This window comes from Colossoma macropomum, unplaced genomic scaffold (assembly GCF_904425465.1).
Source record: "Colossoma macropomum unplaced genomic scaffold, Colossoma_macropomum, whole genome shotgun sequence".
NCBI classification, from domain to species: domain Eukaryota; kingdom Metazoa; phylum Chordata; class Actinopteri; order Characiformes; family Serrasalmidae; genus Colossoma; species Colossoma macropomum.
In genome coordinates, this window is record NW_023494791.1 from 22474539 (window position 1) to 22502513 (window position 27975).

Sequence of the window (27975 nt, forward strand, 5' to 3'; positions counted from 1 at the left end):
GTTAGTGCAGCAAAGTTTTAATGATATGTGAAAGCAGCCTGAGTTGAGAGGTCGAGGCTGTACTATTTGACTTTACTAGGCGGCTGAAATCGTTTCGAGTGAACGTTTAACGGTTTTCGTGAATCCCCGAGGCAAGTCTAGTCTTGTGGATAGTGGAAACTGTAAAAGGAGGTAAAGAAAAATTAAGTTCGCTCTTGCTTACAAGTTACGTTATCCAGACCAGAATGTCAGAATGAGAGTGGCCTTGACGGCAGCCTAGACAGCCCATACGAGAAACACAGAATATCAGAAACTTCAGCTTAGTACCCACATGAATAAAATAAAATGAGGAAAATGAACGTTTTCTCAGAGCAGCGAGCTTCCTACTACACCAGCCTGTGAAATCTGCCTCATAGGAGGCTAAAGCAGCAGTCATGAGCGTCTCTGATATATTCGGTTTTATATCGAGCTCAGGCTCTTCTGACCACACAGTGCAGTGTAATGAGCCTAATTCACACTGTGATATATTATAATACCGTACACACATTTCTAACATAATACATGAATTATTATTTTTTTAAATACTTGGCGTCCAGTATACTGGACATTTGGACTGAAATGTGGGAGATTTTATAGAAATGAACATATTTATTAATACCAGTGTTCGTTGGATGTACAGCAGCATGAAAGAGCTTCTGAACTATTGGAACCACCTGGACGTCTGCATGAATGGCTCCTGAAATATGAAATGATTTTTATCATAATATTTATATTATTATAATGAGCAAAGAACTTTTAAACACAAAGAACATACACTGATGTACAATACTATATCCAAAATTAACAGATGGTCGAAACAGTTGAAGTAATTGATGAAAAAAGCCAGAAAACATTACATAATCTATATTACATAGTACATTGATTTACATAATATAGGTGTATTACATACATTTATAAGTCCAGTGTTGTAGACAGAAATAACGTTTCTGGAAATGTTCAGTTTTTAGTTTGGGTCTGTTATCTTGACAATAATAAATGTTAATTTTTCAAAATCTTGTGCCTAATTCCAGTGTCCAGTGTACACATAAAATTCTTCTACTTTTAACAAAATAAAAGTCTTGAATGATTGTGTTTTGTAATGCATGAGACTGTTACGTATAATCAAAGCATAATTTACAGCACTGAGTCCAAATGTCCAGATCATTGGACATTAAACTTTATCTCTACAGTATGTAAAAATTAACTACCATTTCCTTTTTTACCTTTCACAAGAGGGACCTTCTAGAGGGACATGCATACAAGAACATTTCTGAAATAAATAGTTGGTATTTAGTCTTGGAGGTGGAGAGTATCCGTCTCTCTCGCTGCCGTATTTGTTCTTGTTCATGACAAGAATGAAAAAGAAAACATTCTACTAAACGATCAACCAATACAAAGAGTTCCTAAAAGTGAGTGTGGTGACGTACCTGCTTCTGTATAGAGCTAGAATACCTGGGGAAAAAACTGTCCAGTATACTGGACCTTTAGAATGAGAAAGTTATATATTTAAGTATCCAATGGATTAAGATGCTCTGGAGCAGCTGCACATGAGATTAATGTCACTGTGACTGATACTAAATGTCAGCTAGAGGGGTAGAGGGGTATAAAGCTCCCCAGCATTGGGCTGTGGAGCGGTGCGGCGCTCCATCCAGTACATATGGGATGGGTTGAAGAGCCATTTGTCATCCAGAACTAATCATCCAACATCAGCACCTGATCTCACTAATACTCTGTTGGCTGAAAGCAACCAAATCCTCACAGCAATGTTCCATCGTCTAAGCCTTCCAAGACAAGCTGCTACTGCAGCAAACTGGGTACAAGCTTCTTATTAATACCCTTGATTTCAGAAGAAAGTTTGGACAAGCTGGTGTCTACAAACTTTCGGACATGTAGTGCAAGTTGAACAAGTCTGCATAGCTGCACAGATTTTACACAATTAGTTTATATAAAAAGTGTGAATCTGTTTAGTTGCTGAGAGAGGGAGGGTAATTCTGTAGAATATCAGTGTGGATGAAGAGCAGACCAGGCAGGGCCAAATGAACAGGCCCTCACCTTAATGGAGCAGGTATAAACATGACAGCAGGCTGACAGCCAGCGTCCTGTAAACAGGGCTTTCCGCTGAGATGAGCTGTGAGAGTTACATTAACCTGTTCTGTCAGTGCTCATCTGAATAATATATTACATAGCGCAGTGCAGGCCAAGGGCAGTGCATGGGAAAGTGTAACCTGGCAGTAATTTCTCTTTCCCTGGCAGTGTGGGCTGTTTGTTTATCTGCTTCCTGCTGAAACCTGAGGATGAAGCCTGTGATTGTGGTGCACGGTGGAGCATGGGCCATACCGGACACATTAGCCGAGGCATCTGTGGCTGGGGTAAAGGCTGCTGCTCTGGCAGGGAGCGTGGTTCTGAACAGAGGGGGCAGCGCGCTGGATGCTGTTGAAGATGCTGTGAGGATGATGGAGGATGATCCGGTTTTTGATGCTGGTCAGTGTAGCAGTCTTGATGTTTAACCTTTTTCAAATACTGATTTTGAACTGTGTTTTGGGCATTATATAATGCTTAATCAGCCTGGGCTGTGGAACAGTGGGGGGCGGGGGGGGGGGTTCTTCTGTAGTTACAGGATTTACATCATAATATCAGAACCCTTCTTGTTGCGATAAAGAACCCTTTTTAACCATATACAACACATTTTTCATCAACAGAATTATGTGTAGAATTAAGCAAGACCACTTGTTCTTCACAAGAGTGAAAATATCAGCAAAAAACACTCATTCTGCCAGCATACATTCTAAAAACATTAGAATAGCTATATAGCTTACAAATAAACAAATATTACTCACGCTCGCACATTTATTGGCCTCATTGCAGCGCAACCAATTCACATTTTGTTTGTTGCAGCATAATATGATTGTAAAATCTAATAACTGTGGAGAATGATTGCAGTCAGCTTAAATAATTGCATTCATCTCAAACAATTGCTATCATTTCAAATAATTGCAATGAGGCGATTATGTAGTAATTGTGACAGGCTCATGCATATCTTATTATTAAAGCCAGGCATGTTAGATCTGATCTCTGGACTGGTAGATCTTCAGGACTAGGATAAGGCACTCCTGCTGTACCTGTACATATTTTTGGTAAGAATTATTATCCCTTTTTTATAACCTTTATTTTTAAGATCAACACCAACACAATTAACACCGCTTAGCTTTGGTCTGATTTTGCTGACTTGTTTTTCTTAGGTGAAACTGTCAGTGTGTGTCTTGTTTCCACTTAAGTAAGGGAGTAACCTTTAAAACTACTCAGCATGTTTTTTGTTTTTTTTATAGAATCAACCTTTAAAACTAATCAAATGGTTCTTTAACCCTCTGGGGTCTGAGGGCATTTTCTCAATTTTTGCATATCCTCTTAAATTCGCTTTTAAAGGCACCTGCATATAGCATGATACCCATATGTTTTGTGTCAAAATGCTCTGTTATCTTTGACGCTGCTTTACAAAACTGCTGCAGCAACTTCAGTGGCTGTAAACTCTTTGCATGCCATTTTTACATGTGTCTCCAGTGTCAGCTGATGGAAGAATGAAGCTCTTTCCGACATGATGGGTAAGGTCTTAAATATTTCCTGAGTGTCCACTGGTCGGTTTTACACAACATGTAGACGGACACAGGAATCCACCAATTACACACGGTGAGAGGCAGTGTGATGTGTATCTAAGTCCCTCTTCATAGCCTCATATCTCTGGATGTGAATCACATACCGTCTTGCAATAAGATGGAATCGAAAGGGTGACTCTACAGAGTCAGGAAATGTTTAAACCATATTTCTGTGCTGTATTATCACAAAGATAGAAAATATCCAATTTCGACATGTGGGCGCGTTTGTGGACCCCAGATGGTTAAAAAAGGTTTTTGTAAATAAGATGAATGAGAAAAATCTTTAAAGCACCTCCACATATTGTAAAGGTTCCATACCAATTAAACTTTTTTTTTTTTTTCCTGAAGCTAAACATCCTAGCCAAGAACCATTTAGAATCCTTTTATTTTATTTTATTATTTTTATTTATTCTAAATTTACTCCACTTAGCTTTTGGTTTATGCTGGTTCTTTTTCCTAGGCAAAACTGTCAGTGTCTAGTTTTCTCTTTCAGGTAGCAAAGTAACCATTAAAACTACTCAGCATAGTGTGTTGTCAGGGACTTCCTCTCAAGCTGGAACTTGGACTGTGTTTCACTGTACACCCCTGACACTTTGTTGTTAATGATTATCCCGAGAGCAAGGTGAGAGGTTCTTGAGTATTCATCAGATTACAGCGAGCCAGCAGGGACCGAACGAGACACTTCATTAACACAAGCTGCCTGTCAGGGTCTATCTCATTTGTGATGGCTAACTGCCACCATAGGTGAAATGGCAGATCGTCTTCATAGAAGAGCAGCAGAATCAGCACTTCATCAAGGGGGGGATCATTTTATACACTGGAGTAGCCAGAAGCACAGACTGATCAATAGCTGACTAATGCAGTGCTACTTAGAGAGGAGACAGGCGCGGCTAGGTGTGAATGAGTGGAGCGCATATTGGGGAAATAAGATGCTTCTCACTCAGCAAAAGAGATGAATATGAGAGCGTTATGGTGTCTGAATGTGTATCTGATTATTCCTTAGCTGTTTATGTTTGCTGTCCTAGTTGCTTCAGGTGTCACTCTGTTTTTACTGTTTTTAACAGCCAAAGTTAATGTGTGCATATTGTGCATTTACAATCTTGTAGAGATGTTTATGCTCGAAAGATGCTTTTGCTGCAGCATGCAAAAATAGGCCTGCACAAAATATTGTTTGTTTGTTTTTATCACAATACTGGCCTTTGCAGTGGTGAAATCAGCAAGGCTTTCAGTTTGTAATTAAGTCATAAAGTCCATAAAATCCATGCCAAATAGACAAATTGATTTTTTTCTGTCAAGAAATCACACTTTTTTGTCTTCCATAATTTCAATTATATATTGATCTTAATAAAAATATCTCATTAAGCATTTAAATTTTTTGTGTGAAGAAACACGGAGTCCCCACTATACTGTTGTGATGAGGGAACATTTCTTGCAAAATTGAATACCTCTCTCCCTGCTATAAAACCGTATCATGCCAGTTTCTTAAAGCTGCACTATGTACGTTTTGGGGATTTGGAGACCTTTCTGGTGGAAATGTATAGTACACAACATGCTGAAGAACATTCTGTAACATCAGTTGTGTATCGGACTAGAGATCTGCACGGGACTATTTTTTTAGTCCCACTTCTGCAAAATTTCACCCGATCTCGCAGAAAATCGGAATCATTTGTCCCGCTTCCGCCTGCTACAGACACATTTTGTCCTGCCCCCACCCACTCAGTTCCATCAAGGTGAACTGACCTCCAATATCTGACATAGTCTATTCACAAAGACATTATCCTCTGCTGAAATAACACGGCAGTCGTGGTCATCAGGCACACTGTGAAGTAACCTCACCATACACTTTATTCCCAGTAAATACAAAGCAAGAATCAAACCACAGAATGGCAATTTTTGGTGTTTTGCTGGGCTCAGCAGCTGTGGCTGGGACTAGAGGCTCCGCTGCTATTGCTTTACACATATATATATATATATATATATGATTTAGTGATTGTTCTACTTTATTTACTTTATTTAGTTCTACTATTGTCATCATGCCTTCATCATGTGACATTAATAAAATTCTAAAAGATATTAATGTATATTATAAAGGCATATGATGTGGTCCAAAAACTCCCATGAAGCCTGACCCAACGCCTCTGACTTTTAAATCATTATTTTAGACTTTACAGGGAGACTTGCAGCAGCGCCCAGACACCACAGTTTAGCATGTTTTTCTCCTCTGGTCTCAGTAATGCTACTTTTTTCAGTTTAAACAAAAAAATCTTAGTACAGCTTTAACAGTAAATGACGTGACCTTTCTGTGAACATTACAAAGAAATTCATAAATAACTGTTTACTCTGTCTGTTTTGTACGACGGGGTGGATATGTTATACTTGATGTACCTTGTAATGGAAGCCGAAAACAGTAAATTATCAATGTTAAATAAAAACAACTTTTTTTTAGAACTTGCTCCCCTGAAGGCTGACGGGATATCACTTACTCGTCATGATGTCACTTAATGAGACAGTACATTATTTTTATGCCTAATGTGTAATGGAGTGGAAAGAAAAATTCAAGGACGCAGATAAATTGCTATATTTTTCTTGAAATGAATGTTTTTATATTTTATATTAATGTGGAAACAGATATACATTTTAGCATGACAAAGGTTTGTTGTTCAACCTCTAGTTAGTAATATTTGAGACGGAACTTGCTTGGCTATGCAAACAAGCCTGTGTTCGTAATAAAATTATAAATAAATAAAACATACCTTTTTTAGACTTTTTTAATACAAAGCTCACACAGTGTGCAGTAAATGAATACATGAAACACACTAGCACATTTCCTGTACTTTTAATTACTTGCAATATGAGCAGCATTATTTGCTTATTAATGGGCCAAACTGGCATTTTAAAGTTTCAGTTTTAAACCATTTGCCTATGTAAGTAACATGGATCATGTAAAGTGCCACATAGAAAGTAAGAGGCAACTGGCTATTCAGCACAATGAGTCAAGTATAACTATGCTATGACATTTAGCTATAGGTTTAACAGCACTCAAATACATTCAGATACCCACTTTACAATATTTATGCAACTCAGATCTGCCAAAATAAAGACAAATTTGTGCTTTGAGCAGAATCTGCTGATTCTGATCTTGGCTGATTGCGATTGTGCATCTCTAATTAGCCTATTTTCGTCCCTTATACACTGCATCAGATCCACATTCAAATTTATTACATATTAAATTATTAAATTACTAATGTTTTCATTGTGCTTTGAGCATCCTGACAAATTCATATCATCTAGCAAATATAAATAATTTTAGTCAAAATAATGTTGGCTTGTCTTTAAATGTCACATTAATGGTTCACCAGTACAGTTTGAATATTTTGCAAGGTATATTGCAATTAGGGGTGGGCAGTATAACCATATCTTATCGTTATTGTGATAAATTATACCACGGTATGCTTTTCTGAGCATATCGTGGATATCGTCACTACTTAAAGAACACTGACTAATTACATATTTCATTACAGATAGAGTGTAATTAGGCCTATTTAAGTTGCAGTGCAGTTTGTAAAACTTTGAATAAAATAAATGTAGTTGTAGCTTATTATTACTATTATTTACTTTTTTATATGTGTCTCCAGAGGTTCTGTTTTGTCTGTTCTAAATTATTAAACCTCAGAAAAACAAAATATTTGATGCATATCGTGTATTATAAAAATGTTTTATAAATGTATAATGTTTTTTACATATCACCCAAATAGCAGATGTTTAGTCATCATGTAGTATTTTGGCCATATTGTGCAGTTCTAGTACAAAATCAGCCTTCAAGTTTTGGCGCTCTCGATTTAGGCTTTCAGTGGGTTCATGCTGTAGCAGTGTTCCTGAACCATCCTCTTCACACTTCAGTCATTTCATACATACTACTTTTGTGCACTTCTCCCTCCTTAATCATTTCTGTAGAAATGCTCTTTTGCCGCAGTAAGTTGACAAAGCTCTGAACAGGGGGTCTACAAGCATGAGGCGGAGGATCCAGCCAGATTCCACCCAGATGATAGTAGTTAGACTCATTTCTCCCAGCATGCTTCCATTGACTGAGTATGTCCACTCTCGCACCAAGTGTTGTGAAGTTTCAGAGTAGAGTCCCTTACCAAGACTAAAGGTCAAACTTAATTTTCCCTCTTTTTCCTCCCTCTGTGAGAAAATGTGCGTGGAGAGAGGGATACGAGATGGAGCCTGCTGGAAGAATGCAGCGGGTGGAGGGGGGTCGGGGGGGGCAGCAGTCATTCTCTTCAGAGTGATACTGTAAGAGTCTCCCGCGGCGCTGCCGCTGTGTTGCTGCAGGTCATGGAGCTGTGCTGAATACTGATGGAGAAGTGGAGCTGGACGCCATCATCATGGAGGGAGAAACACTGGCCGCCGGAGCTGTTTCCTCAGTTAGAAACATTGCCAATCCTGTTAGCCTCGCCCGTGCCGTGATGGAAAAGGTGCATTTTCCACCATTTCTACCCTTTCACGATTCCTCTGTTTCTTTGATGGATTAGCTGTTGTGTGATGCATTTGCCCTATTGATCAAGCTGAACTCACATTTTCAGTTTCATGTAATTGTATTCACTCTTTCTTCTGTTGGATGTAGGACTGCGCAATATATAGTTTGTTAAAGGAAGATTCCACATATTTTTCAAAATGTCTGTAATTAAATAGTATTTTATACATTGATATATAAACAGAATCATTCAGAGTGGTTTGATGTGAAGTGGTTTGTTGTAGAGAAATTTACAGACTCAGATTTCTGTACAGTGGTGGTGATAGGAACCTGGGGCCACAATGCTGGCAGTGCAAATAATTTCATATGGTATGTCGGTAATGATAAAATAGTGGTAAGTCTGAAATAATAACTTTTCTTTGGGTACTATTTTTCCTAACGACACCCTGCATGTACTTCTACACTGTGTATGTATTTTAAAAATGTGCTTTAGGCCAAAAGCTTATCACAAAACTATCATAAAACAATATTCCAAGCAACAGGTAGCGAATTCACAGGCATTTTGTGTGATAACTGCCTGAAGTAACTTAGAGTCATTAAACTGTTCAGATGTCTGGTTCCTCTCACCACCACTGTGAACAATTCTGACTGTAAATTTCTCTAGAATGGAGCATCTTTCACATTAAACCACTCTGAATGACTTCGTTTGCTTATTGATTGAGCAGATATTTTGAAAAAACTGGAATTCTCCTTTAATCATTGCCATGGTATTGACCTTTGCAGTACTGATATCACAGAGGACTGTAATGTGAAAATGAGCCACTAAGAAATCCTTCCTTTTTTTAAATTATGTGCATCTTGACTGATAACAGACAGTTAAGATGATGTTCAGAGTGGATGGATGAATCAGTGTATTCATGTGATCCAACAAACTCTGGTCAAATTTTGGTGAAAATATTTTTTTTCTTTCCAGGCTGACCTTTAATCGTCTTACATTAAAGGTTTGCCAGTATGTTTTAATATAATGTACAGCAAACAATGACTGCAATTTGTTGCAGTATAATCACAATATGATATTTATTCCATCTCATGTGGTCATTTATTATAGGCTTCACTGATGTGTATGTCTGGCTCTGATAACAACTGCTGAGGCTGATTTGTCTGCTGAACCTCACCATGGAAATGGGGAATTATAAGAATCAGCACTCGATGTTCTTACCAGTTACCTATTATTTGAAAGGCTTCTTTGAAGATCCTGTCCAGGTGCTGCCAAGTCTACTGAACAAAGTTAGACAACACATGAATGAAACACATAGTGGATCAGCACTACAACCTGTATTTCTTAAAAATACGTAAATGTTTCCCAAAAAGCCATGGCATTTAGATCAGAAGCTGGAATATCATGACTCTCTCTGGTTCCTTAAACTTTAAGATGTTATTTCATCTGCAGCTTTGAGATGACAGTCAGAGGGAGATCAATGCTGGCTGATTTTCAGATTGATTTCAATCAGCACTCTTTGTAATGGTGAAAATGGAAGTCTTATAATATGAATTTGCTCAGATGGAGCTCAATGATTCAAGCCATCCAATGTGCAGCTCTTTTCTTCTCTTTTTTAAGACAGCTTTGTGAGAGAAATGTGTCTTTAGCATGTAGGTCCTAACTCATTTCTGCCATTCTGAGACAATCAGGAGGGAAATGTAAAGGTCTCTTGTGCTAACAGTAAGGAATTGACGACTTCAACGTGGAAGCGATTTGAGTGGTGTGGCCAATGGGTGTCTGACTTAAGATGTTCTCTTAAAGGAGTTTTCTAGTGTTTTCCATCAAAAAAAAAGCGTATAGTTGATCCAGTTATTGTGATATTTCATGGCATTTTTAGGGCATTTGTTGTGAAACAAAAGAAAAAATGTTTTAAAAAATTCCTTTAAAGCTCAGGGAAGACGGCAGAGAGCTCATTAACAGAAGACTAACAGCATGTCATTCTGCAATAGCTTTTGCCTTGATTTATTCATCTGACTAAGATGCTCAATGTATCTGACAGAGTTTATAATTACTTGTTACAAATAGCAGATTTATCTCGCAGCAGCGTAAATTCCACATCAATCCTTGTTTATGAAAGTCAATACCAGAGGAATTAGTCAAAAATTAAGTACTAGGATCATTAATTTTTAGCCTGTGTCTCAGGAATCTTGTACCTGTTTCAGTGATTTTTCTCCTGATGTCTTTTTTTGTGCTGCTTAGAATTCTGCTATTGAAATATTTGTCAATAGAGCCTCTATGAAGTGGTTTTCACACCTCTTATACACCAATTTCACCTTCCAAGGCTGCAGACACAGGGGGAACACAAAAAGCCCAGATTACATGAGAATTGATTTGGTACAGCACCTGTCTTGACTGCCCCAAAAGACCTTGGCCTTACCAGGGATTGGCAGGTCTGTTTAATAGGCAGTATTAAAAATTCATCAGAACGTGATCAATGCAGCGATCGAGCTTCAGTGACCTCATGCTCTTGCCTGTGATCTAAAATGCACTACATCTGACACAGAAAAATGACATTAATAACCACTTTAATATTTAAAAGTTCCCCAAGCTGGACTTATCGTCTGTCTCCATTTTATTTCAAACTCAGAGCTAAATAGGACACTGAAAATGATATTATTTGGTATTATGGCAGTGTTATCTATTGCAGTGTATCCCTTTGTGTACCAAATACATGCATCTACATGCATAGATCAATATGTATCACTCTTTTTAGGCCTGTGTTAGTAACAGAGTAATATTATTAGGGTAACCAGGTGGAAAGCACATTTAAAGGTTCAGCTACTCATACATGTGGGAATATTCATCTCTTGCTTTGGTTTGCATGCAGTAAATCAATAAATAAACAATACATTTTTACAGTCACTTGGGGTTGTTACCGTGTTAGTTGGGTTAAGCCTTAACTGCCACAGACCTATACTGTTTTGTGCTCCAGTGGTGAAGGATGTGGAGCCCTCCAAAATTATCAGCACCCATTATTGGCATAATTTTAAAATGAATGTAGTCATATTTGCAGTACTTAAAACCCATTTCTGCCATGGTGAGACAATCACAAGGAAAAACGTAAGGGTCTCTTTTGCTGTGATGTTCTCTTAAGGGAGTTTTCCGTAATGCCTTATATTTATATATCTAAAACACAATTTTTTATATTTCATTAGATGCTTCGTAGATCCTTAACTTACATTCAACAAAATATCTATAAATCCACCTTAATTCACTAACCTTAGCCTTAACCTCACCCCAAAACCTAAACTTAACCCTCACCCTGGCCCTAACTTTAACCTTGATACAAATCCTAACCTTGCCACTGTTAAGAATCAACTGAGTTTCACCAGATAGTTTATTACAATTCGAACATCAGTAGATAATCTATAGGAGGCTATAGCACAGGGGTATCTGCAAAGGGCCGGTGTGGCTGCAGGTTTTCATGCCAAACGAGCTGGAGCTCACCTGATTCCACTTGTTTAATAAGTTGGTCTCTGTCTTTAGCTGTTGATCATGTGAGCTCCTGCCCTGTTGGAATGAAAACCTGCAGCCACACCGGCCCTTTGGGGAAGAGTTTGGACACCCCTGCAGAAGGTGAGACCGAATTTACTAATATTTTGTCACAAAAGAATATATTTTATCTAGTTATCTTGGCATTTCATGGCATTTTTTGTTAAACATGTGCTTCCAAACTAAGGAATAGCTGTAAAATATTCCTCAGTAAAGACAGCAGAAAGTTCAGTTAACCATCACTGGGCACAGGCCTGTGTTGTTTTGTGCCGCAATGGTGAAGCTTGTGGAGTCACAAAATGACTGGCACTCATTATGAGAACATTCTAAAATGAATATAATCATGTTTACATGTACCTACAAAAAAGCACTCTTTGTTGTATATCAGCTTGGTGTTACACTCATAATGTGAGAGAGACTTTGAAGTAAAATGTTCAAATGCTCAAATGATGTATTTTTATATGAATTTACATGGATATGGATTTTCTTTTCTGTGACTAATTGTACTTAAGGTTTAGAGTGCTCTCATTTTGAGCTTACAATCAAACTGATATACAACAAAGAACAAACATTTCATAGTCTTCTTTTCTCAAATTACCACTATTTCTGCAAGACTCTTGAGATAATTTTTTTTCTGTTTGTATTTGTCATTGGGAATTAGGTGGCAACATTGGGAAAGACAAGTCCTTCAGTAGGCTTTTCAAAGAGTCTGCCTCCACTTATTTTGTGAATAGTGACCTTCAGTTGAGAGTCACAGCAATAGTGATGATACAGCTATGAAATTACCTGCATAGTTGACCATGAGTTGAAGTGCACATCATCCAGTTTTTTGGGGTCATTTGCAGAGTTCTGATCTGCGGCTCATTATCTGAGCACCAGCCGTAGGTGCTGTGTTCTTCAGTCGGCTTGTATCAGCAAGAATGCTGGCAATTGCTTCATTTGATGTGATTTAATAGCTCCCTCCAAGCCGTACACTAGGCCACTAAAGCCCACAGCCTGGGAATGTACAGACGAGGTAGATTGAACCACAGCTGTGACTCAAGAGCTAATTGGAGCTGTTAGCATGCTGAGTGCGCAGGTCAAGGTAGTACATCAGTCTTATTTGTCTGTTCAGGTGATGAGGTTTGAAGGCCAGTGCTGACTTTTACAAAACCTAGTTTTGCTGCAGTGTAGGTAATTACATTACACAGAGCAACTTGGAGAATAATGATGCCATTTTCTGTGAAATGTCATTATTCAATTATAACACATGCTTTTTTTAAAAACAGTACAGCAGATAAAATGTTTGAATCATTTTAGATAAATGCAATGTGTCAGTGTATTTTCTTTTGCTCCTTAATGTTTCAGATCATTACTGACCTGTTTTTTCGTGTTTTAATTTTTGTTTATTCAGACTGATCATGTCATGTTGACAGGCAGAGGGGCAAACCTGTTTGCAGAAAGCATCGGGGTGCCTACACTGCCCACAGACGCACTGGTGACTGAGGAGGAGAGGAAAGAATGGGAACACCGCTGTAAGAAGTATATTGTTGGTGTCAAAGAGCTCTTTAACTCACAATGGTAGGTACTTGGCCATCTTAAAGCATGCCATCTCAGCTAGTTATCATGGTACTTAGCTGACTCAAACAACAACTCAGAATAAACACATAAATTTAAATTCAGCTCAACTGAAAAAGAAAAGGAAAAACTGAATTCAGTAGATGAATTGGGTAAAGTAGGTGATAAATCGGGGCACTTGTGAATTGAATTTTACTACTTGCCTCCTGAACAAACCCAATAAAGCAATAAAGCTTGAATTACAGTAATGTTGCTATGGTTAAGGGGTAGTGTTAGGCTTTTATAAAACAGTGACAAAGCAACATATGTTAAAATTCGCAACAAAGTTAATGATCAACAAATTATCACTGCAATAAGCATTTTTTTGCAAAACATATAATAGACCACTTTCAAGAATTCTCTTTGTTTCCATTTTATATATATGTATATATATATATATATATATATATATATATATATATATATATATATATATATATATAATATCCTTTTCCAAAACATGTTATATGCAAAATAGTTACAAATGGATATACAGCATTTTGCAATATAAACTCTTCAGTTCCGCCAGTGAGTGATGTAGTCCACTAAAAGAAAAAAGCATGGTTGCCAAGAAAACATTAATGTAAAAGACAGCTCAACCCAAAGAAAAAATGACTTTCTTAAGATCAACTTTTATTTGTCTCAGTATGCCATTAAAAGAGAATCACCAATTTCTCTTAAACCCCCATAAGAAGAAAAGAGGAGCTTAACCCAAGCATTTAATTGTAAAATATTCTGGAGACAAACAAGAAAATCTGAGACAAACAAGAGAAGTTGTTCTTCTGTCTCTCAGACAGTAATCAGATAGACTGCAGATGAGATCCCATAGTTTTTAATGCAAATATTATTTTATTCAAAGTGAAAAAATCCAAGGGTTGTTTTTCAGGAGACAAATTTCAGGAATAGAAGAAAATTGCATATCATACTAATTTTGAATAGAACTGAACCATGTCTAGGAGAAATAAATGATAACAAGACGATTTCTTATTTAGAATAGCTCTATCCTCTGTGAATGTTTTTTAACTGAATTGTGTGTACTTTGAGTATTTTATAACGACTTTGAATATGGCTTAGCCAGTCAGATTTTAGAACCACAACTATCTGCTTTATAATTTAAATTTAACTGACCCCAACCCAAAAACGTGATAATACAGGGTATTATACTGAGCTGTTCGAGCTTAACTGCCATACGACAGTCAGAAACTCTATGACCCCCTCTTTCAATTGGTATGTGATTGGTTCCTAGGCACCTCACGGTTGTAAAAATATGGCGCTATGAAATCTTTTTGACACACCCTGTATTTATAATATTATCCTTGATTCAACCTGTACATCCATTTGCTTCGTTTTTTTCAGTAGCTTGTAGGGAATCACATAATAAAAAAATTAAGATGTTAATGTAGTCTAACCTTCATGATATTATTGTTTACTCTAGTTTCTGAGAGAGAACTCTTTGCAAGACATTTTGTTCAATAAGCATAATAGGTCAGCCCAGTGATGGGTCAGTTTATCATACAGTGGTGCATCTATCTTTATTTTTAGCCCTGTTTGAAGTTATGTTTGTTTGACAGGTTTGAATTAGCCCTGCATGCTTCACCTGTCCCATTTAGATACTTTCATGTGTAGTTCCTCTTTTATCACCGGGAGTTGCTTTAGGGCCCTTGTAAGGTTCTGTGGTCAACAGGCCTGCAGTGTGTACGCTTCTTCAGACATGAATGGCCTAGGAGAGGCCCATTGACCCTGTTCCTCACAGCAGTAAGCTGCACCTGTGCTGGGGCTCAAGGCTTTCCCAGTGGCCTTAAGGCACTGCAGCCGCTCCTGCAGAGTCGCTCCAGTCTGTCACCTCTGCTTCCCTGCGCCAAGAGCTGAGGAGTGGGGGAGGCCAGGCCGAGGCAAGGTGTAACCCCAGCCCCGCTGGGAGCCGGTAAAAATAGTGCCGTGGGGGTGCTAAGTGACAGCTGGCTGAGCTACGGCCTTTCATCCTGCCCCGCCGCCGCACCTTCATTATTGATGGCCTCCCCGCGCTCAGCCACACCACTGTCAGTGAGCTCTTTTATACGAAGCCCTTGGAACGCAATTACCCTCCACCCTTCATTTAGGATGATTATACAGCAGCTCCCACTGCCCAGTCTGCCTGACCCTGCTCATATATAACACCAGGCCGCATGTGACAGCGCTCGCGGAGGGCACAGAGCCAAATTAAAACACACACTGATTTAAATGCAGTTATAATTAAAGTCACTGCCCTGCTTCCGAGGTCAAAAAGTGGAGTCAAATACACTGTACTGTGTTTGCCAGTAGTTCATTGCACTCGTTCGCTTAATGGAGTAAACATTTGTGTGATCATTACGGCCCGACCGATAGGAACATTTTGTGGCGAATACTGAACTATACTAAATACTAAAAATTCCAATAACTGATAATAAGCCTATGACTAGGCTTAACCCCTGTGCGGGAAAAGCAGCTCCAATAGTTTTAGTAAAACATTGCTTTACTGACAGATACGACTGGCTGTTTTCAACTGTCACACCTTTTTAACTCTAGTAAACAGCAGAAACTCACAGTCTTATTTTTTTTTTGCAGAGTTGGTTTCTGTTAATTGCCTCTTATTTTTCTTATTTTTCATTACTTCTCTTCATTCAAAAGTGTTATACTGTTTTTTGTTATTCTCAAGGGGAGAATTGTATATATTTTACATCTTTTTATTATACTAACCATGAAGTGGTGGAGACTCTCTTGGGCTCTCCAGTGACACAACCATCAAGTTTTAAGAGACCAAAAAAGTTTCTCAGCACAATATTGCCAAAAATATTAATGTGGTAAAAACATGAAATGTCAATATTGGCCAATATTATTGGCCAACTGATATACACTATATTGCCAAAAATATTTGCTCGTCTGCCTTCACACGCATATGAACTTGAGTGACATCCCATTCTTAATCCATAGGATTTAATATGATGTCAGCTCACCCTTTGCAGCTACAACAGCTTCAACTCTTCTGGGAAGGCTTTCCACAAGGTTTAGGAGTGTGTTCACGGGAATTTTTGACCATTGTTCCAGAAGCTCATTTGTGAGGTCAGACACTGATGTTGGACGAGAAGGCCTGGCTCGCAGTCTCCGCTCTAATTCATCCCAAAGGTGTTCTATTGGGTTGAGGTCAGGACTCTGTGCAGGCCAGTCAAGTTCTTCCACACCAAACTCGCTCATCCATGTCTTTATGGACCTTGCTTTGTGCACGGTGCGCAGTCATGTTGGAACAGGAAGGGGCCATCCCCAAACTGTTCCCACAAAGTTGGGAGCATGAAATTGTCCAAAACCTCTTGGTCTGCTGAAGCATTAACAGTTCCTTTCACTGGAACTAAGGGGCCGAGCCCAACTCCTGAAAAACAACCCCACACCATAACCCCCCCTCCACCAAACTTTACACTTGGCACAATGCAGTCAGACAAGTACCGTTCTCCTGGCAACCGCCAAACCCAGGCTTGTCCATCGGATTGCTAGACAGAGAAGCGTGATTCGTCACTGCAGAGAACACGTCTTGTGCTTGGTGATGTAAGGCTTGGATGCAGCTGCTCAGCCATGGAAACCCATTCCATGAAGCTCTCTATGTTGTTCTTGAGCTAATCTGAAGGCCACATGAAGTTTGGAGGTCTGTAGCGATTGACTCTGCAGAAAGTTGGCGACCTCTGCACACCATGCGCCTCAGCATCCGCTGACTCTGCTCTATCATTTTACGTGGCCTACCACTTCGTGGCTGAGTTGCTGTCGTTCCCAATCGCTTCCACTTTGGTACAATATCACTGACAGTTCACTGTGGAATATTTAGTAGCGAGGAAATTTCACGACTGGACTTGTTGCACAGGTGGCATCCTATCACGGTACCACGCTGGAATTCACTGAGCTCCTGAGAGCGACCCATTCTTTCACTAATGTTTGTAGAAGCAGTCTGCATGCCTAGGTGCTGAATTCAATGATTTAGATGGGAGAGTGAATACTTTTGGCAATATATATATATATATATATATATATATATATATATATATGTATATATTGGGACAAGGTAGGTAGGTGGGTGTGTGCGCTGGGTGGACAAATGATGGGATTGTTGGATATACTTTACTGATCCCCATTGGGAAATTTAGCATAGAATTAGCGATATAATTACCTACATTGTTAGAAAAAAAGGGTACTGGTAGTATTATAGTACTTGAGTCTGGTCTCAGTTTTGGGACCATAGATCAGCAGGCTCAACGTCATTTGGACTTGGTCTTTTCTCAGTCTTGGGGTAAAATGGGCTTGGCAATTGTCCTCAAGACCAGTTGAATGCAATGCCTCTGTCTAAAGTGAGTTTAAACTGGGGTCAAAACAACAAACTCATAGTCAATACAACAAAAATGTAACTGCAGTGGAATATGATACAACTATGTTCCACCACCATACCACCCCAGTGACAGCATTTGTACCCTGAAAGGTACAAATTTTTCAGAGTGTACAGTAAATCAATAGTTGTTAGCGTAAATAGCTGAGTTAATTACACAAAAGTGTTCACTTTGTCACTTTATGTCTCAGTCTTATCATGACTACACTGTAATGATACTCTGTTAACTGCTTGAGCTTACTATACAGACCATAGCTGCTATATATATATATATATATGTGTTGGAAACTCTACAATAGAACACAGTTTGCCCGTGATGCACAGAGTTCGGAACAAAGTCAGACCACCTGTGGCTCAGGACAGATGAGGAACAGCTTTGTAGTTTGAGTGTCTGCATGCCCCATTAGGTTGTTTATGGATATTAAAAGATTTACTGCATAATTCTGTGATTACTTCAAAGTGTGAAATACAGTCCATCATCAGGCAGCTTTTAAATGCAGTTTTTACCTGAGCTGCTGAGCTAGATCCAGCCATCACTGGTGATTTAAAAGAGCAATCAAGCACCTGTCAAAAGTGATTGATGCTCCGCTTCGGAAGCCTGACAAGTGATTCCTCGCCACCTGGTTCAGACAAATATTCTTCATAAGGAGTTTGTTTGCTCTCCTTTTTCTCCCAGAGAGCATTCTGCTTCCTAATTTTACCTTGAATTGTCCTTCATGCTGTTTTGTCATAACACATGCTTGTCTTGCGACACACAAACAATAGCACAGTCATTAAAGAGTGACATTTCTTTTTTGGGTGTTTTGACTCAAACAGACATTGAAACAATAACTTTGAGTTTGAAGTGAAGGATGTCCTTTAATTTACGAGTCTTTTACATCTGTATCAGGCAAATTATGTAGAAATCATAGCTGTTTTTTATATATACCGGTGAGCATAGCAGTCGCAAACAGCTCAGCAGACCATGGCAGACCATATGAGTGGATGAGCGGCATGCTACTACAGCTGCATGGAGTTGTTCAGGGCCAAAAAAGTGGACTCCTCCTGACTGTCCAAGTCATTCACCCAAGCTGAACCCCAATGAGGATGTATTTCTGGTGGTGGAGACAAGACTGAAGGCAAAAAGTCCCTGAAACATGCAGAAACTGCATTGCAGAACATCACTAGGGAAGGTATCCAGTATCTGCTGATGTCTGTAGGTAGGGAACTTCAGACAGTGATTGATTGCAAAGCGTTTGAAACCAAGTACTAAACATTTAACCTCTCAGTTATTGTTTCATTCCAAGTCCCAGGCGCTGGAATACAGAGTCAGTACAACAAACTGTATTACTTTCCGGTTACTTACAGACTGCACTGTATGGTTTCAGAATAAGAAAAAACAATTGGGTTCTTGAATGCTTCTTATCCAGCAGAAGGATGTATTTTTATTACTTTTCAAAGTGAAATGAAATATTTGCATTTAGATTTTTGTGACTGTGAGAATTACACCATAGTGTGCTCGTGGTTGATGAAGTTTTTAGTTTTGTAAGATATCCAGTGGTGAACTGTGACTATTAGAGCAAGGCCCTTAAAAGAAAACCCACCTCTTCGATAATGCTGAATTCTAGTAGTATGTTAGTGCTAAGCTAATGGCAATTCACATGAACATTTTCTGGCCATTCTACATTAAACATGGACATTTGAAGCTTGTAAAATACATATTTCTGGTTAGACAGTGGCTCATATTCAGACTTTCAGAGGGCCTACAGTGATCAAATTTGTCATAAAGTTGATCCCGTCTATCATAAATCAAAACACAATTGATTGATTCCATTTCAGTTTATAGTTGTGTCAGTGGTTAATCTGACACATTAATTCATCCAAGAGGGAGCTCACTGTTTATACCTAGATACCACAAAAAAATATATATATCTTTTTGGAAAATTGCTGTTTGCTTCTACAATACTTGCAGAGTATTTTAAATACAGCAGGATTGATTATTATGTTCAATAAAAATGGACTACATTTTATTTCACAGAAATCATTAGGCCTATTCTGAAGACCCTAGAAAGCCCTGAGGGTTCCCCACTGAAGATATGTGGGTGTTTTTGCAGCACTAGAATATTCTGAGGTCCTCTGCAGTGTCTTTGATTAGGCATAAATGCAGTAGGAACAGTGCCTGTAGAACTGTACTGCACTTATACCCATGCTCTTTGTTGACAGATGATGATGGGTCATTTTCAGGTATGCTGTCTGTGTCAAGAAGACTTGAGAAAATGCTGGACGTTTCATCTCTTACATCTCTCATATATCTACAGCAAGATCACAGTGTGCTTTTCTTGGACACCAAACTCAAAAAAGACAATAAAAAAACGCACAAAGTCTCCGTTGGAAGGATAATAAACCCTTTTTCCATTAGATTATAAATGGACCATGCTTGGCAGGATATGGAGGAGAAACCTCTGTGAAGTACAAAGGAGGTGCATTTGAATGAAAGAGTGATTAATAATTCACTCTCTTCAGCGGACTTTGGCAATGCCTCGTCAAATAGCATAAATTACAGATCTGAAAAAAATCTGACATCTACTTATTCAAACTTACCAAACTTCTGTAATTATGCAGGGGCCATGACACAGTTGGAGCTGTGGCGCTGGATTCCTTCGGTAATGTCGCCTGTGCAACTTCAACAGGAGGAATCAGGAACAAAATGGTGGGAAGAGTCGGAGATTCTCCAGTTATAGGTGAGTTGCCTTATTGTAGTGCTGAGTGGTATTGATAAAATTCAGTATCATATTTTCCAAATATCATGAATTAACAAAGTTAATGAAACCATGCTTCCTGAATGCTGCTACTCTATGCTGTAAGAATGTTTACAAACCTGACAAACAGTAGCTCATTTTAATTGGACAATACCTCATTTCAACTGGACATTTGCTAAAGGAAACTTACTATTATTTAGCTTTTATGTATTTTGTACTGTTCTTTCAAAACAATCTGTAGCACCCAGCAAATGGCACATCCTACAGTTAACTTTGTTTTTTTGTTATCTATCAATACAATTCAAACTAAAAATCAGTAGTATGGTGGGTAGACCACTACACCTGCCCCTTTAGATAAACAGTACTCAAAGCTTTCATTTTTGAGAGAGAGGAGAGAATGAATACTTTTGCTTCAGATGTAAAAAAACAATGAGAAGACAACATAATGGGTCTCAAAGGACGTGTAGCTATTATGAAATCTTTACTGAGAAAATGAGACAAAAAATGAACAATGGACTGCCCTCCCCAGAGTCTGAATGTACCAAAATAAAATGATGTGTGTTGGAAGCAGAGAAGACAATAAAATGTGCAGAGCAGGGGGTTCTCTGAATGGCCTTCTAGCCATTCTTCTGAATAGCAGTCCTCTTCATGGAAAAGTAATAACAGAACCTGTTACTAGACATGGCCATGCATCGCGTTGTTATTTTTATTAATTAGCACGGCACCTGCTGCATAACGCTGACCTTTCAGTCTGGACTTGTAATATGAGGATAAAACTTTATGAGTCTTACAGTAAAATCCCTTACAAATAACAGAACCCACTCTGGTAAAACTAATCCAGCTCTAACATTTTTTCCTGTGTCTGGAAAATTAGCCATTGGGTTTTAAAATGGTGTAATTTAAAAACTGCAGTGTTTAGCTAAAACTCCGGACTAACTCTTAGCATGAAAAATTGCATTTTCCTCAAAGAGATGAGCACAGTTTTGATCGATACTGGCTTGGCAGAGCGCTTTCTTTTGAGGTACAATAGGTTAAGGCTGGGTATTATTGTGCTGTCTCCTCTGTGTGATAAGGATCAGGTGGATATGCAGACAATAAGACTGGCGCAGTGTCCTGCACTGGTCATGGCGAGTCTATTCTGAAAGTCACCTTAGCCAGGCTCATCCTCTTTCACATGGACCAAGGTACAGTATGAGACACTTCCTTCAGAACTCTATTTTGCTGCTTAGCAAATTGGCAATCACAGATGAAACTGCCTTTGTCGTGCTGTTGATCTGTCATATTGCATGCGAAAGCAAGGTTTATCAAGCCGGCACGTTCATGCACTGGACTGATGGACATGCAGTAAAGATTACACACCGAGGAAGATGAAATGAAACACCTGACATGAGGCAGGAGCTAAATCCACATAGTGGATGTCATGGAACCTGATCTGAGGTGCAGATAGAGGAAGCGATAGATCAGTGTAGATTATTCTCCTCGTGTAACTGGCCGAGATAAATGGCTTTGCTAATTTGCTCGCAGCAATTGTTGTGTTTATCGATGTCAGGGAATTAATAAATTAAAAAGCTGGAGGTAAAAGGGAACAGATCCAAAACATTCCCCCCTTTCATAATTACAGTTTTAATTTTTGGCAGCTGTCAGCAAAGCAGGAGCAGCTGATGAGCACCTTGTTATCTGCACAGTTCTCTAGTGTAATTATTTTGATAAGGAGGCAAATCCATAGAAAATTACAGTTTACTGTTCAAATAGAGAGCATTTTTCTTTGCCAGCAGGCCTGTTAAATTATTTAATGTATTATAATTTACAGCCATAAAGTACAAAACTTTTCATGTAAGTTTTTTTTTACTTTTTGCATTTAAAAACAAGTATAAACTACATTCCATATATGAAGTGTAGTGCAAACAAGACAGATTAAAACTCTAATGATGACTGCACACATAAGCTCACATATGCACACATCTGCACTTTATATTACACATCCTTGTGTTTTAGTATATCCCTATATTTTTATATTTTATATTTTTCTTCCTGTTTTTCTGTTCTTATATCGTTCTAATATATATTCTGTTTTTCATGACAATAGATAGTCATATAAGCATTTCACGACACATTATACTGTGTATGGCTGTGTACTCAGTATGGGGTTGTTAATGAGCTGATTAGTTGGATCAGGTGTGATGGAAGCAGAGAAACCACTAAAATGTGCAGAGTTGGGGATTCTTCAGTTGTATAGATGATAAATCGACCATGGCTTAATCCCAATTTGAGCTAGACCAGTTTAATCTGCAGATGTTCTGTAATTGCTGTCATTACTGACAAGAGGAGTGATTTAAATCCAGTATGAATCTGCAGTGTCTGTAGTTTTCAGTCTGACAGTAATACTTCTAAAGTGAATGGCCTTCTGTAATTGGCTAAACATGGAGTTCCCACAGTAGTGTTGAAATAGAGAGCATTATTCTTGTTTAATTATTTAATGTATTATAATTTACAGCCATAAAGTACAAACCTCTTCATGTATCTAAGTTTTTTTACTTTTTTGCATGTGTATTGTAGTGCAAATAAGACAGGTTAAAGATCTAATGATGGATCACTGTACACATGCACACATCTGCACTTTATATTAGACATCCTTGTATTTTATTATATCCCTATATTTTTATATTTAATATTTTTCTTCCCTTTTTTCTATTCTTATATTGTTCCACTGTATAATCTGTTTTTCATGGCAACAGACAGTTGTATAAGCATTTTACTACACATTATACTGGGTATGGCTGTGTGTGTGACCAAGAAAGCTTGATTTGGTTTGATTTGATTTGACTTAATTTTACATAGCCAGTTCACAACTACAATAGTGTTCAGTAGTTTGGAATCAATGTTTTCAAAAAATTAATACCAATTTGGTTGCAGACAAATGTATAAAATGATTCTAATATGCTAGTCACTGTGCAACTTGACAGCGTTCACATAATGAGTAGGACACTAGGAACCGGTAATAAAAATAAAGAAGTGTAATGAATAATGAATGGAGCCACAGAAGATTCTAAAATGACCGAGGACGATATATATAATTGAGAATTAAAGGGGAATTGCGACAATTTTTCTAAATGTCTGCATAATCTAGTCATTGAGATGTAAAATCAGCCAGAGTGGTTTGATGTGAAATGGTTCATTGTAGGCTAAATAAACTAACTTATTTATACAGTGGTGGTGATAGCAACAGGGGTCATGATGTTTAAAACGTAAATATAGCAATTTTATTTATTATCCAAGAACAACCAGTGAACCTGCACATGTCTTCTGAGTTCTTCTATTGCTGCTTGTATCTCAGTTTTGTACTTTTTTACAGAATTAGAAAATACCAGCTGAGCTTTACAATGTGCCAGAATTTCCTGATGAGAAATGCTCCAAAAGTATTCTATTCTAGTTCCAATCTAGTTCCATTAACTTTCATTCAAAACTAAGAATGTTTTTCCTTCTCCTGTAAGGTTAACTTTTTAAAGATACGAGGTTTTCTTCCGACAGCAGTGATATATAATGTGGATTATGATAAAATAGTGATAAATCTGGGGGAAAAAAAAGTGACCTATTTTGCCTCACAGCAGCCTGCATGCACCTCTCCTCCATGAATGTACTTTAAAAAATATGGCAAAACCTTATCTCAATAGTGACAAATAGTATTTGTTACTATTTTGTGTAATACCTTGCTATGAGGTCTTTTAGAGGCATTAGATGCTTCAGACGTTTAGTTCCTATCACCACCACTGTAAGCAATTCGGACTCTGCAAGCTTCTCTACACTGGCGCCTTTCCCATCAAAACATTTTTAAAACACGCAAGTTTACATCCTAACAACATAACTGTTTGGAAATTTTTGTTTTAATGAAATAAATATGCAGAATTAATCATATTTCAAAAATGGAGATCAAATCTCAGGGCAGATAACTGCCCTAGATTATAATGATGTAAACAGATAATATGGTTTAGTTTATTTCCTTCACTTCTGGATCTCAGAATTCTGAAATACACTTTTTGGTAAATAATATGTAACATTTAAAAACATCAAACAACACCAAAGTTTTGAACAGTAGTGTACATGAGACATAATAACATTAAAGGTGGGTAATGTGCTGATATTTATGATTAATGTGATAAATTATGTCACAGCATGCTTTTAAGGAAGTCATGGATATTGTCAGTTCTTAAAAAAGAGCTGCATGTTTCAGCACAAAGATCAGCAACAGTTAAACATTAGTCCTGTTTAATTGGATCTAATGCAGCTCAGTGTGTGACACATTGAATAAAAATCATTGTACTCAGTTTTTGACCATTTTAAAAACACTGCTGTTTTTTGGAGGCTGTCTAAACGTATCAACCTGCAAAAAAATGAAATATTGTGATACATATTTTGTATTGACAAAATGTGTCGGGGTTTTCCAAATTGCATGCCTCAAGTAAACATTTACAAATCGAGCACAAGCTGTTATCCATATTATGCACCCCATATGATAGCAGTTCACAATCCATCCAGAGGAATGAAGCGGACTTGATGGCCGCTGCTCTTGCCTGCTGGGCATTATTGTTATTGTGGGTTTTCTCTGCTTGCCTTTCGCTGCCATGTTCTATACATTGTGCATGCGGCGGGTTGTGAAATCTCTGTGATAATATTCTATTTTTGTCCCCCTCTTCCACATCCTATCATCAGATTTTGCTTGACCGTGCTGTATTAACATAAGTGGCGTGGAGATCTGACACTGCTGTTGCCAATCATTTTAATTGGTGTGTTTGAGGGGAGGGGACGGGCCAGGCTGCCGCTGTTGGCAGAGGATAATGAGGCAGAGTGTGTAGAAGGGTCAGCGGGCTATTGTTTGCTTGCAACTTCTGTGGTAATGACTGCGGAAGCGCCGTTTCACTTTTTTTGCCATGTCTGTTCGCTGTTATCCTTTTAAACACCAGCCTCCCCACAGCAACACAGCTATTCTGCCTCACTGTAAGCAGCAGCAAGTCTTTGGTTTAAGAGAAACTGCCCCTTTTTGATTAAAACATGCATCCTCTGCTTTCTCACCATGCACAGCAGTGTCAACCCCCGTTAGATTTTTTTCAAGCAGAAGAAACCTTAAGACAGAGGGTCTACCATTTATCTTTTTTTCTGACAGTCCTTTGCTCTGCAGCAGCAGCACTGAATGAATGCACACAGCAGCTGTGTGAGCAGCCTGCCTTATCCTGTTCCCCGAGTGACCTATGCTGCGCCCAAGGACTGTAGCAGGCCGCGCTGCTTTATCACACAGCACGAGGAAATAGAAATCCTCACACTCTATTTCTGTTGCACAGCCTTCCGCAGGGAACTGACACAGTAAAAATAACAAAAAGTCTAAGTTTCAGGCCTTTGAAATTTGAATTTCTACAAAAGCGGAGCGAGTGAGAAGAAAAATAATGTAGCAGTTTTGGCTCGCAATGCCGTAGAGGCTCCAGAGGTGTGGTCATGCAGAGGATCATGCAAAGAGACTCATGGGAGGCACGCACCATATGTTTTATTGTGTCTGGGGTTTGGCCATTTTGTGTTGGGGTAGTAGCCTGTGGCTAATGGTGACCTCCCACATTGTTTCAGTGCAGTGTTATGTGCCTTTCTGCTGGTGTTTCAATAAGAGCACTACTCACAGCAGAATCACAGCCCACTGCCATGTTTCCATCTACACTGACGCCACAATAATCTGCTCTAGCAGTGCTCTACAGTTCATTTTGTTCAACATGACCATCTGAATTGGTGTGTTCAGAATGGTCCCAATACAATATTTCGTTTCCAGTTTGTCTGAAGTTGTTCTGTCCTCTGCCATTAAATGCATGGATACCTGATCATTTCCATTTTTTTAATTATTCCCATAATTGTGCACTACAGTTAGTTTTGTCTCTTATGATAATCAACTGAGCTGGTTTGTGCAGAATATTCATAATAGAATATTACATAATCTCTGTTGAGTCTTGTTGACATTAACAGCTTACCATTGGCTCTGCCAATAAGTGGACTTGCACTGTGAAAAATGATTCTGTAAATTTACAGTGATTTACTAGCAGCAGAGTTGCCAGGTGTTTACTGTAATTAATAGTTACAGCACTCATACTCTGTTTGTTTATAGTATTGACATATTGTACATATTGTATAAAATTTGTGAACAGTGGAATGTACTATTTCATTTCAGTTTGTCAGTACAAACAGCTATTCTTCCAAAAGCTAACAGGCTAACAGACTCCTCTAATACTCACAGTTAGGCTGTTAGGTGTTTTTACAGTTAGGTTTAAGTATGTACTATTCACTGAAAAACCATATACAAAGTAAAAATATCTTAAATGCTTGCCTTGCGTGTTTAAGCTAGAGCTGTAGAGTAACTCAGTGTGGGAAAGACTGAAACCCATAGCTAGCTGAAATTAGTGTGATAGCAGTCACAGATACTTACAACAGAGGATAATGACAAATGAAAGTTTGTACATTAAATCTGTGATATAATGACATATTTGACAAAAATACAAGGTTCACAAACTCACTTGAATATCTTATGCTTCGTTTCATGTCGGCTAGGTAAGCTAGCATGCTAATAGCTAGCTAGGCAAATAGTAACTACCTTTACCACTAGTTAAGTAAAAACTTGTTACATTTACTCTGGTTCACAGAAATGAATGCAGGTCAGCTAGCTCCCTTTAATTCATTGATTCTGAGAGATGTTTTCCTGTGGCAGGACGGACAGCTTCGGAAGCAGCTAATTCCTCTCTGCAGTACATGGGTGAGCGTGTGCAGGGTTGTGGGGGGGCTATAGTCGTGTCCCCCACGGGAGACTGGACCGCCACATTCACCACAGAGCGCATGGCCTGGGCAGCTGTCGATGAGAACGTTCTCTACTATGGTTTGAATCCTAAAGAAGAATTAAAAGAATCATTGAAATAACACATTTATCATAGTTTTATATTTTTACTTTAACAATACTAATTTGTTTTTTTTTTTTTTCAAGAATCATAATTCACAGTTTTTAGAAAGTTGCTGTGCATTATTAATCTTTCACACGTTTACATCAACTGTATTTAGTTATTTTGATTGAGGCTTTCTGTAGTTAGCTTAATCCAAGCTATAAATCCATCATCTTCATTCTAAATCATGTTTATTCTTAATACTCTAAATTCTGTGGTGACTGTGATGTCTATGAAATGCTTACAATAACAAAGTTCACAGAGAAAAATGCTTTAGAATTGTTAATAAAACACAACATAATTTACTGCTCTATGTATCTTTTAATACTACCCTACTAAATGGGGGGCCTTGTTATTTGAACACAAAAAGAAAAGAGGTTTATTATCCTGGACAGTATCCTGTAGTCTTGGTTAAGAATTACAATGATGTTCAGAAGAGACTTTCGGAATAAACATTCAACTCCACAGGTAGAAACACAGCTAACAACATCACAGCACAGACTGAGCGGGTGCTGTTTCAGGACAGATTTGTTACAGGACTGAATCAGATTTTTGTTCCTGTCATATCCAATCCAACATTTTGTAAATGGATCATTCTACTGAACTGGTTCGAAGTCATAGTTG

The 27975-nt window shown here is 38.3% G+C and overlaps 1 protein-coding gene across 1 annotated transcript; it reads left to right on the forward strand.

The window, feature by feature from the left end:
• Window positions 1-28: 28 nt before the first annotated feature.
• On the forward strand, window positions 29-27656 carry si:dkey-103j14.5 (isoaspartyl peptidase/L-asparaginase). Its single transcript, XM_036574433.1, has 7 exons — window positions 29-171; window positions 2272-2499; window positions 8004-8146; window positions 13071-13237; window positions 20256-20374; window positions 21466-21576; window positions 27126-27656. The coding sequence occupies exons 2-7, from the start codon at window positions 2313-2315 to the stop codon at window positions 27329-27331; spliced, it is 933 nt and encodes a 310-aa protein (XP_036430326.1). The 5' UTR covers window positions 29-171; window positions 2272-2312; the 3' UTR covers window positions 27332-27656.
• The last annotated feature ends 319 nt before the right edge of the window (window positions 27657-27975 follow it).